At 46.9% G+C, this 12,069-nt stretch overlaps 1 protein-coding gene across 4 annotated transcripts in view; it reads right to left on the bottom strand.

The window, feature by feature from the left end:
* The window catches only part of MACROD1 (mono-ADP ribosylhydrolase 1), a 324,726-nt gene that overhangs the window by 18,214 nt on the left and 294,443 nt on the right, over nt 1–12,069 (bottom strand). For all 4 annotated transcript variants that reach the window (XM_082202833.1, XM_082202832.1, XM_082202835.1 and 1 more), the window contains one exon: nt 8,999–9,115. In XM_082202833.1, the coding sequence (XP_082058959.1) occupies nt 8,999–9,115 (117 nt within the window). The remainder of the gene's footprint in view (nt 1–8,998; nt 9,116–12,069) is intronic.

Here is a 12,069-nt window from a genome sequence, read left to right as displayed (position 1 = left end):
GCGCCAGGCGGGGGGAAGAATCGACTCCTGTGGATGTGATTTACCGAGGGACCGGGCCCTGGCATCCTGCAGCTCTTATTGACGCCTGCCCCGTGCCGTCCGTCTCCTGTGACAGCCCAATCAATAGCGCTTTGCATTTGCTGTCTGAGTCTATAATATTGGCATGATAAACGGCAGCCCCTGAACACACAGTTTGGCTATGCCTGTGAGCTAGGCCCCATAGGGGGTGGAAGTGGCAGGCTGGGTGTCCCCATTGCTTCATCCACGCCAGGGGTAGTGGCTCCACCAACCTGTGGCTGGTCTGCCCCTCCAGAGGTCACTTTGGTCACACCTTGTGAGGGGTGAGGTTGACATTTGCCAGAGCCTGGCAGGGTTGGCACCAGAAAGTATGACAGAGGGCCCCTCCAGACGTCCTTTTTATTTTGCATTCATGATGATTTGCGCCCACGATGGTATCAGAGCGGTCATACACAATCAAGGAATCATCAGGATGTCTCTCCAAACTGGAAATCACTTCTCAGGTGGTGACTGCTTCAGGATTGTACCAGCTAAATAGAAGGTTTGCAAACCGTGAGGTTTACAGAAATAAAAACTTCCCTCCCAACCTGCCTCTCTAGCTACTTACCTAAGTGGACACACACACCTGTATGAAACAGCCCCATGTGGACTGAGTGGCCATAGAATGGGGAGTTTTGTGGGTGGGGGGAAAAGTTCATTTTGCTTGGGAAAACGAAAGAGTTTAAGCTTACCTCAGAGGGCTGCAGGATGAGTCAGATAGGTGGCAATTGTTAAAAAACACACACCAAACACCTTTCAGGAATCTGAAATTCTGATCACTGGACAAGAGGAACTTGAAACAGTCAAAGAAACATTACTGTTGCCACATCCATACCATATATTTAAAGCACATTTATGCCACTTTGACAGTCATGGTTCCCCCACCACAAAGAATCCTGTGAGCTGTAGCCCTAGCAGAGCTACAATTTCCAGCACCCTTGCCAAACTATAGTCCCCAAGATTCTCTGGGGAAAACCATGCGCTTTAAATGTATGGTGTGGATGTGGATTCCTTTCCTTTCCCCTGCTTTCTTCCTACTCCTCAACCCCCTCAGTAACTCCCCATCCTATGGCCACTCAGTCCACAAGGGGCTGTTTCATACAGGTGTGTGTGCCCACTTAAGTAAGTAGCTAGAGAGGCAGGGAGGGAGGGAAATTTGTATTTCCGTCAACCTCAGGGTTCGCAAGCCTTCTATTTAGCAGTTCTGGTACAATCCTGAAGCAGTCACCACCTGAGGAGTGATTTCCAGTTTGGAGAGACATCCTGATGATTCCCCCCTCCAGCCCCCAGCCCCTCAGTATCGCTCTTTCCCTTGCCCACAAGGCAGCCGCGGCGACTTCTTGAAGCTACTGTTGGAGGAAACTGCCTGTGCTGAATACTAACCACCTGCTTAGGATGTGACTCGAATACCACATCTGGAGGGGAGGGCAGGGGAGACGGACGTGTGCCAGGCACACTCTCCCCGAGCTCAGCATTCCTGGCACGCCCCACATGGGCCCAGCTGTTGAGGCACAGAGACCCTCATGGTGGTGGGGAGCAAAGTTCTTGCCCCTCCAAGAGCAGCAGCAATTCACTCCACTATTCAGTCTGGGTGGGACAGGTAAAATATCCTTTACCAATGTTTGAGAACCCCCAAAGCTGTTGATTTAGAGTCCACTTGCAAATGCCATAATAAAGATCCCACTTGTGATATACCTGTGGTTCAGTGCTCGGATGCCATTCTGGAAATGGTCTAGTATAATTCTACCACAAATACGCTGATATTGTGTCAACAACCTGTTGCAGAATACGCCTGCCAAAAAACCCACCCATCTGGAGGGGCCCTGAGGCTCTCGTAAGGGACAAGATGGTGGTAGCTTCTTTTCATTCACATATGTAGAGAGAGGATGGATCTTACTTTAATAGTAAAAGACATGGCTAACTTAGGTTCATTAGTTTCAATGGGTCTGCTCTCAGCAGAACTTAGATGGATGCGACTTTCTGAACGGAGAAATGAGAAGCTTAAGAGACTTGAAAACCATTATCAATCCTTACTGATTGCCTCCCGGTGAGTTTAGAGAATGGGGGCGATATTTGGATAGAGAACTTCTCATCTCGTCTTCTCTGCAAAAGGACTTTCTACTTACCAAAGCATGAAGTGCAGTTTGGACAGCAGAGAAGAGACCAAAGGAAGAGGAAAAGGCGCCTGCCCTCCCTCCTTGGGGAGAAGGGAAATGGCTACTTCGTAGCTCACGGCAGATGGTATTTACAGCAGTATTTAATCAATTTAGAAATCAGGCAAACATGAAGTAAGCCCAGCCACTGTCATTCATTCATCTGGGATCTGCTGTTTCTCCAACAAGCTAAGCCATTCTCTGTTTCCTCACTTAGCGATTGATGAGCTAAGAGCTGTATTTATGAGCCTTTGATTAATATGCCACTGCCTCATTCACTTAATTCTTTTTTTAAAAGATTATTAAGAAGGGCTGATTTTGAGCAGAGGAATTTTTTAAAAGGAGAGATTGCGCGAAGGCTTGCCTCTTATAATTTGTTGAAACTGGAGCGGCTAGTGTAAATAAGAGACAGAATTTGGGTGCAATTGTCATTGCTCAACGGGAGAGCGCCTGCTATGGATGAAGAAGGCACCAAGTTCAGGACCCAATATCTCCAGACAGGACTAGGAATGTCCCCCGGAGAGCAGCTGCTGCTTCATGTAGTCAATGCTGAACTAAATGGACCAATGGTTTGACTTGGCACGTTGGTATTTCTTTTTGCTTGCAGTTTGGTTTGTAAGCTGCTAGGCAGCACATAAATCAGGGGTTGTCCTGTTTTGATGCCAAATCCCTCGGGGAAAGCTGGATGGCAACAGCCAGGAGTTGCAGGACCACGGATAGCTCCAAGGGGACAAGTTGCTCCAACAAAGATTGAGAGAGCAGGCATTCTTTCAAGCCCTTGCTTCCAGATTACCTCTCCCAAACTCCACCCACTTGTAGACAACTTTTGATTCTTAGAGGACCAACTTGAAGACTGGTGCTCCTCCTCCACCCCCAAACCTCCCACCTGGTGAGTTCCCTGTGCCACTGAACCAGCGAGGTACTGTGCAGTGCCTTTGGCTCCTTGGGGTGGTGGGAGAAGGTGCCTATGAAGGTCCTGGACTCACATCCCCTAGTGCTTTGGGGAGGTTGCTCTGGCAGATCCTGTCTGTCAACCTCAAGCTCGGTGGTCTCCTGATCTCCAGGGGCAGGCCTTGAATCTGGTTCCGCCGCTGGTGAATCCTCAGCCTCCAACTCAGAGCCTTGATCACTGCTGGACTCTGGGGTCATGACTGGGATATCAGATGGGGTACCCTCCAGATACCACTGGACTTCAGCTCCCATCATCCCTGACCCATTGGCCATGATGGTTGGAGCTGATGGGAGTTGGAGTCCAACCACATATGGAAGTCCACAAGTTAACTGCTCCTGCATTGAGTGTGATCTCTGCATCCCACAGAGGTTGGCCTAGATGACCCTTGAGTTCTTTCCAACTCTACATTTCTATAATTCTATTTTTTTCTGCTTCAGTAAAGAGGGATCCACTATGGAAAAAGCCCTCTGGCCCTGGTCACTGCCACCTGTGGCTCATGAGGCTCGGAGCAGGACTTCAGGTGATGACTGGAGGTTGTGTGGAGGAAGATAACAAAGGTCCTTTGACACAGCAGGAACATTTTAAAACACTGCAGGGGGTTGGACTAGATGACCCTCGTGGTCCCTTCCAACTCTACAAGTCTGCCTGCCTGCCTGCCTGTCTACTTCTTTTCAGCCTTAGGGCCACATGCCAGCAGAGGGGAGGCAAAGGGCAAAGGTTGGTGGAGCAATGAACATAAATATTGGCTTTGTGCAGTAGGGTATTTTTTTACACTCGCTCACACAGCCCTCTCTGTCCTCTATCCAGACAAGCAAAAGGCTTTTTCAGAGTTTAAGGACACATCCCAGCCAGGAAAACACTCTCAGAGAGGGTGCAAATCAAGGCTGGTAAGGGATGTGACCATGGGTGGGGTAGCCAAGATTTTTTGGGGGGGGCAGGCTTTATGGGGGGCAACTTAACTGTGATGTATTTGGCCACTTAGTTAAGTATTTTTATTTTATTTTAATTATTTACTTGATTGGTGGGGGTAGCTGCCCCCCTGGTTATACCCATGGATGTGACCCAGGTGGAGTTTTTAAGTCCTGGGTAGGGGGCAGGCATATTCACCCCCTGGAAATTACTGAAATTATTAGAAGAAAAGCCTAAGGTTCTGGAGTAACATTTTTTGATTATAGATGTTTTGGTATGACAAATTACTATTTATGAAAATTAACTGTATTTCCTGCTCTCCCCCCCCCCCAGGGGGTTGGAAGCCTTCAGGATAAGCTTCCCCATCCCTGTCCCCCCATCACATCCTGAAGAGTTAAAAGTGCTTGTGCCTCTGATTAAGCAAGGATGGTAAGTTTTTGCATCACCCCACTTCTATCTTTGGTTAAACAGGTAGGGTGGGTTTTTGATATTAGTTAAAAAACCCTACCAAGTCTGTTTGAGTAGAAGTGAAAAATGCCTCGCTCAAGCCACTCTCATCTCTCTTACGAACTGTCACCCGTTAGACTTGGAAAAACATGGCCTCTCCCATCCTTAACCCACTTCGCAGGGCTGCTGTGAGGCCACAATGCTGTTCCAAGGTCTTCAGGCAGGACAATAAATGTCGCCTGCAACCCAAGCGAGGAAAGCGAGGAGCAGCCAGATTCTGTATTCTCCTGAGCCACTCAGCTCTCCAGATGGTGGGGGTCGCATTTGCAAATGGAATGAGGAGAGCCACAGTCAGGCAGAAATCAAACATGCATTTTAAAGCACTTTAATTATCACTCCGGAAATCTCCCCTCCCTATCCCGCTTCACTTAATGCACACATTACCACAGTTCGAAAGTTACGCTGTTCCTGTGTTAAATGTCAGCACACTCTCTCCAGCTAGAGTGGGAAAAGGCACACGCAAACACACACACACACACACACACACACACACACACACACACAGACTGCCTAGAAAACAGAAGCATATAGCTAGGAGGTGGGGGGGGGGGAGGCTCTGTTGGCCGTTCAGCTGAACTGCCTGTGGAAAATTCAGGGCAACAGCCTCCCCAGAAGATGACAGCATCATCTGCTTGGAGGCCTCTAGAGAGGCAGAGCCCACTATCCCTCTATGCTAGGGCTGGGGAATCTGTGGCCCTGCAGATGTTGTTGGGACTCCAACTCCCATCAGCACCAGACAGCATGGCCAATGGTCAGGGATGATGGGAGTTGGAATCCGGCAACACATGGAGGGACACAGACTCCACACCCCTGGCCAAGGCAATTGGTTTCACAGTTGCATGTTTCCTTCCATTAAGAAGTTGCTCCTGATGTTCAGATGAAATCTACCAACCTGTCACTTAAGTCAATCAGGTTGAAACCTTGTCCTTTTCTATGGGTAAGCCCCATCTGCGCTATACATTTAAAGCAGTCTCATAACACTTTAAATTGCCATGCCTCCCCCAAAGAATCCTGGGAACTGTAGTTTGTTAACAGTGCAAAGAACCGGAAGGAGATCCCTATTCCCCCTCAGAGAGCTGCAGTTCCCAGAGATACCTGGGCAGAGTTATTGGCTGTTAACCACTCTGAAAATTATAGCTCTGCATAGGGCAGCCATAGACAAACTCGGCCCTCCAGATGTTTTGGGACTACAACTCCCATCGTCCCTAGCTAACAGGACCAGTGGTCAGGGATGATGGGAGTTGTAGTCCCAAAACATCTGGAGGGCCGAGTTTGCCTATGCCTGGCATAGGGAATAGGAGCCTCCAAAGAACTCTTAGGGCACTTAATAAACTACAGTTCCCAGGAATCTTTGAGGAACGATGCAGCTTTAAATGTATACTGCAGATAGGGCCACAGCCCTTCAGTTATATAAAAGGTACGATAAAGTCCCCTTGTCTCCTGGGCAGCCTTCTTCTGGCTAAAAACATACGCAGGGGACTTCCAGACTGTCAGTATCTGGGGTAGGATTCAGCTGCACACTGGCAAACTCAGGTTGCACAGTTGAAGTTGGCTTGGTGATCTTGCACAACAACCCCACCAACCCCACAAATGAGATCTTTTGTAATAAGGAAAACCGGACAGAAAATGAACTAGAAACTGACAAAGTTTGCACACCAAGTTTCCATACTGGAAGAAGTATGCACATACGTAGATTTGAGGAGCTATTTGCAGCTCTACACCAGAATGGAGGGTAAAGGGTTAACAATACACATCAAGAGGAGCAAAAAGGCTAAAAAGCTCTTTAAGCAGCAGGTGTGAAACCAGGGGGCACTTCCAGACTAATCCAGTGTTCCTCCAGTTTTGCTTAGAGGGAGATTAGATGACCTTAACTATTTCGTGAGAATTCATTCCGATTTGTTTGTGGGGAGGTCAAAGCAAGTGTTATCCTATACTTTCCCCAGTGCATTTTCCCATTACTTTACTTATCGCAGAAAGTCTGATCATTTTGGGTACTTGGTTTGTAGTGAAAGGCCTCCCAATTAGCTATAATTGCGCAACCTGAATTTTGCCAATATGTGATTGAACCCCACCAGGAAATAACATTGAGGGATGCAGTTGGTGCTGTGGTCTCTAAACCACTGAGCCTAGGGCTTGCCAATCAGAAGGCCAACAGTTCGAGTCCCCACGACTGGGTGAGCGCCCGTTGTTCGGTCCCAGCTCCTGCCCACCTAGCAGTTCAAAAGCACCTCAAAGTGCAAGTAGATAAATAGGTATCACTCCGGACATTCAAAGCACATTCGAAATACATTCGTTTCCTAAAAGCATTCTGGGCACTGTAGTTTGTTAAGTGCACCTGGGAATTGTAACTCTGTGAGGGGCAAACTACCATGGCCAGAATCCTTTGAGGGACGGAATGTTCTGAATCTGCTTTAATGTGTACACAGCCTTGGTCTCAGATTGGGGGCAGACCTCTCCCACTTGCAGTGCCTTTTAACAAGCCTTTGCTTGCACACCTCCAAGTCTGTCTTTGCGACAATAAGGTCTAAAAATTTGCTCTTTTAAAGCAAGTTATTATTATTACTATTATTATTTATTAAATTTGTATACCGCCCTTCATCCGTAGATCTCAGGTTGGCTGAGGATTCTCAAGATGCTAAATCCTTTGCCCAGTACAAGATTCCCCGCTTGCATGGTGACATTTGCATGGAGGTTGCACACAAAAGAGCTGCTGACCTAGACCCTCACCCACCCCAGCAAAAAGTGTCTCGCTGCTGCTACTCCTCCTGCATCTTATCAGCCCTTGTTGAGGAGTACAAGGTGTGTCTCCCACTCCTTCCCTCCGCTCCTCTAAGTGTCACATTTGCACGTTATTGTTCTCTCAACGCATCCTCTGCTGCCGAATTATCAGTCTGAATGTGTGAGAGCAAAGACTGTGTCCCAGAGCAGCTTTAATTAACAGACTCTACTCCCTCTCAGACAGACAAGCGTATTGGTGGGGGGGGGGATGTAGGCTGAAGAGAGGCAAATAAGAAGGAAAGGCAGTGGGAGAGGGGGAAGCAGGTATTTTTGGAGGGGGTGTGGGAAGGCAGAAGGAATGCACATTCAAAGTTGTTTTGGGAGACTAATTCATACCAATAATAATGATAAGGATTACACCAGGCAATGGGAGGTTGTCCATTAGGGCAAATGGCATGTTGCTCCACCAACCACAGCCTGCCCTCAGCCAATGCTTCCTTAGTCTCAGTATTGCTCCTTGTAGAACTCAGCAGGGAAGGAGATGGGGGCTTTGACTGTCACCGGTTCCAGGTCCCTGGTTTCCATTCGACCAGTCGCAACAAGCTTCACCTCCCTCTGCCGTGGGGAGCACCATTTTCACTGACTTTGGAGCAGACACTCACACGCACCCCAATCCTGTGTTGCATAATTAAGACAGGCGGGGCTGCCTTTGTACACCAATTGGAAGCTTCCATTAGCGCAGAATGTGGCTGCCCAACTATGGCTGGGTTCAAGACATTGGCTGCCTGTATGCTTCTGAGCCCGGTTCAAAGTGCTGGTTTTGACCTGTAAAGCTCTCTATGATTCAGGACCCCATATCTACTGGAATGCCTCTCCTGATATGAACACACCCATACACTTAGCTCTTCTATGGGGGCCCTTCTCCAGGTCCCCACTCTGAGGGAGACTCAGAGGGTGGTGACAGGTGAGAGGGGTCTTTTCAGTGGTGGCTCCCCATGTATTGAATGCTATTCCTGGAGATGTTTGCCTGGTGCCTTCCTGACCAGAGTCAGAGCTGGGGGAGTGGGCACCGCCCCGGGTGCCCAAGCGGCTAGCTACGCTGCTGTTCCTGACAGCTTTTCAGTGCCAGGTAAAAATTTACTCCCACCCCCACCCCCGCCAAACTTTTGATGAATTGAGCAGTTGTTTTTCTGTTAGTGTGTTGCCAAACCTTTCTGTGTTTGTTATTGGGTATGTGTGTATCTTATTTCTGCACTTGTATAAATTTGTTAATGTTTTCTGTGACATTGTTAATGTTATTCACTACTTATATTTACATTTAAAAATTTTGTTGTAAGTCACATGGAGACCTCTCAGTAACAAGTGACTAATAGTTGTTTTGTTTCGTTTTTAGTATGTTTTCGGATAGAACTCATGCTTTCCAGTCAAAAAAGGATAAATTATAAGCCACATTTCTTTTTTTCTTATTAATGACAGAGATATATGTGTATATATTTGTGTGTGTATGTCAATGTTATTGCTAGTAAACCTAAAGAGAAGAAACATGTTTACAAAAATAAAACTTTTAAAAAAGTTATTTAGTTAAAATATCTCCCAATGTCACATATAGGTTTACTTTATATTGCATTCTCTCAATCCAATAAGAAATACACAAGCTCGGTTTTTCAATGAAACTTAAAATAACACTAATAGTAACACTTACATTTGGCTGGGAGGCGATACCCACAGCTAATCTTGGCTTTTCCAGTCTCGCAGCCACTTAGGGTCCGGCATTCCTCTTTGAGCAAAGGCCCCGCAGCACGATGGATGCAGCCATCCACTAGCAAAGGAATGTAAAAAAACCACACCTTGTCAATGTAAGAATCAGACTCGGGCATAAAGATATGGGCAGCACTGCACACACCTTGTATCAGGACAGAAAACTCGTTCATCCCAGCACAGTCTTACCTGCCTTGATTGGAAACAGCTCTCCAGTAGAAAGAATTAGTCACATCCAACACCATCTATTCAAAGCACATGTGTACCATTTTAACAGTCTTGCAAAGAATGCTGGGAAATGCAGTTTGTTAAGAGCACTGGGAATTGTAGCTCCGTGAGGAGTCTCCTAACAGCTCTTAGATTGGCTTAACAAACTACACTTCCCAGAATTCTTTGGGGGAAGCCATGGCTGTCAAAGTGATACACAGCTGCTTTAAATGGATGGTGTGGATGTTACCAGCCTTTCTCATTGCCTGTTAACGCCATCCTTCCGAACACCACTCCCATCTTTTAAACTAGTTTGAACCTGGGACTTCCTGCATGTAAATCAGATGTTCTGCCACTGAAATATGGCTTCTTCCCTGCAAAACACTTCTGTGAAATCTCTGTTCCGACTGAAATAGTAACTGCAGTTTCCAAATACTGCTCCTTTCAAGTTTCCTTTCCACTGCTCCTTTCCTGTAGTGCATTTTCCTCAACTTGGGTCACATCCACACCAGAGACTTAAAGCACATTGCTTCCCCCAAAGAATTCTGGGAACTGTAGTATGTTAAGGGTGCTGGGAAATGTACCATTGCTGGGAATCACAAATGTGGAGAGTGCTGCTGCCGTCAAGCCCTCCTTATGGGCTTCCCACTGAGACATCTGGCTGGCCACTGAGCTAACAAGAAACTAGACTAGATAGGCCTCTGGCCTAATCCTGCAGGGCTCTGCTTATTCTCTTACTACACGGACCCTCCATGTGAAGAGCCAGTATACCTCAGAATACAATTTGCTGAAGTCAAACAATGGGGAAGGGCCATTGCCTTTTACACCCGGCTTTGTGAGCTTCCCAGAGATTGGTTGTTTGTAGAAAGAGGATGCTGGACCTGATGGATTGTTCGCCTTCTCCAGCAATTTTTAGGTTATAAGGATTTTGGTGGGGGGAGAGAAGGAGAGCGTGGCCTGGTGTTCCAAGGCCTAAAGGGGATGGGTGATTTGCTGTCCACTCGCGAGTACATTAGAGAGAAGCATTGATCAGGAGGGTCCATTATTAGCTCATTCACAGTCCATCTCCTAATCCATAAAACAATATTTTATCAGCTGTACTCCAAGGGGAGTCGATAAAAACCACAGAGGCAATGGGCAATTTTTTGATCGTACAAAGCTGTCCCCTCCCCCAACCCCCGTTAGCCTGGCTCTCTATGTGGGTGCAAATGAGAGGAAGAGATATAAATACACACACTGACTGTAGGAATCAGACAACTGTAGCCAGGTAAGTAACCCAGCGTGATGGGCGGCAGGGGATATACACAGCATTTGTGTTGTAACGGTTAGTGTGTCAGGTTAGGACTTGGGAGACCAGAGTTCAAATCCTCACTCAGCTATGAAGCTCACTGGATGACCTTAGACCAATCACTGCCTCTCAGCCAAACAGGGTTGTTGTGAGGATAAAATGGAGGAGGGGGATTATGTCTGCCACCATGAGCTAATTGGTGGACAGGTGGGATATAAATGTAATACTACTACTAACTTCTGAAAAGAGAGACTGGAAGTTGAGAGAGGATGCCTGGTCTAATGGGGTTGGCTGGAATACACCAGCACTCAACACACATTTGTTGCAAGCCCCATTTGTCTTCGCTGCTTTTTTCAGATGGTGGGCTCCTCCACGTGGCCTGTTTACTGATATTTCCCCCAGATTCGCTTGCACTAAGCTTCTATGGAGGTTATGTGATGCCCAGCTCTTTATTGAACATTTATTTTGATTTGTTTGTGCATTCGCTCTGATTTGTCTTCCTGTCCATCACTGGTTATCCTACACTTTCCAATGCATTTCTCTATCGCTTTCCAAACTGTTAGAAGTCAGTGGATTGTTTTTAAGTGGATTTGTTGCTGTAGGGCAACACAGCACTTTAATCCACCTCAATTGTGCAAAACTAAATTTCCTGCACATGACTGAATCCCTCTTGCAAAACAGTGACAGTCTAGAGTCAACCTGTATGTCAACTAGGGTTGCTAAACCTATTTTTCCAAACACCATAACCCCCTGCCCAGCCCTACACACAAAGTTTCAAACCCCAGAGCAGACCCAGTAGCAAACCAAACTAGATGTTATTTCCCCATCTGAAGAAGCAGAATGGATATAAATTCAATAGATACATGTCCGCTGAGCAATAATGCAGGCACATTATTTCACATGCCCCAACTGCCCCTAACAGGGACAGTCACTGTTTTCTGGGACCTGACCTTGGTAAACTCCAGGCCCTGTGTAGTTGTCACTGCTTTTGCTTTTGGGGAATGTTTGCATTTTTGGGTTCAGGTGTTAGGAGTCACCATTTCCCACCTCCCTCCCACCAATAAAATCTCAGAGTGGAGAAGCATCATGTCCTTGGTCCTTGTGCACCTTAATGCAGTTGCTGGGGTGTATTTCGAAATGTTGAAAACCCACTGTTGTTCAGCTCTGATTACCCTAGCATATTCTTAACCGCCCTCTTGGCTTCTAAACTGGCGAAAGACGGGCTGCTGCAGAACAAATGAACACGGGAAGAAAAGAGATGAAGCAGAACCTTCCAAAATGTACAAGACTGAGCGCGCAGCTGGTGCTTTGTGTGCACGCACAGACTCAGGGAATCTCTTCGGGCAGAAGCGCATAAGATTATGTATGCAAGGTGTGAAGAAAGTGGAGAGTGAGAAGTTTTTGTTCCTCTCTCATAATGCTAGAACTCTGAATGGTGAAGGTTTCAGGACAGAGAAAATAAATTGACTTCATTACACAGTGCACAGTTTAACAGTGGAACACCCTGCCACAAAATGGCT

Source organism: Podarcis vaucheri (assembly GCF_965113315.1).
Source record: "Podarcis vaucheri genome assembly, chromosome: 16".
In the NCBI taxonomy this organism is placed as follows: domain Eukaryota; kingdom Metazoa; phylum Chordata; class Lepidosauria; order Squamata; family Lacertidae; genus Podarcis; species Podarcis vaucheri.
This window is presented reverse-complemented; position numbering and strand designations above follow the sequence as displayed.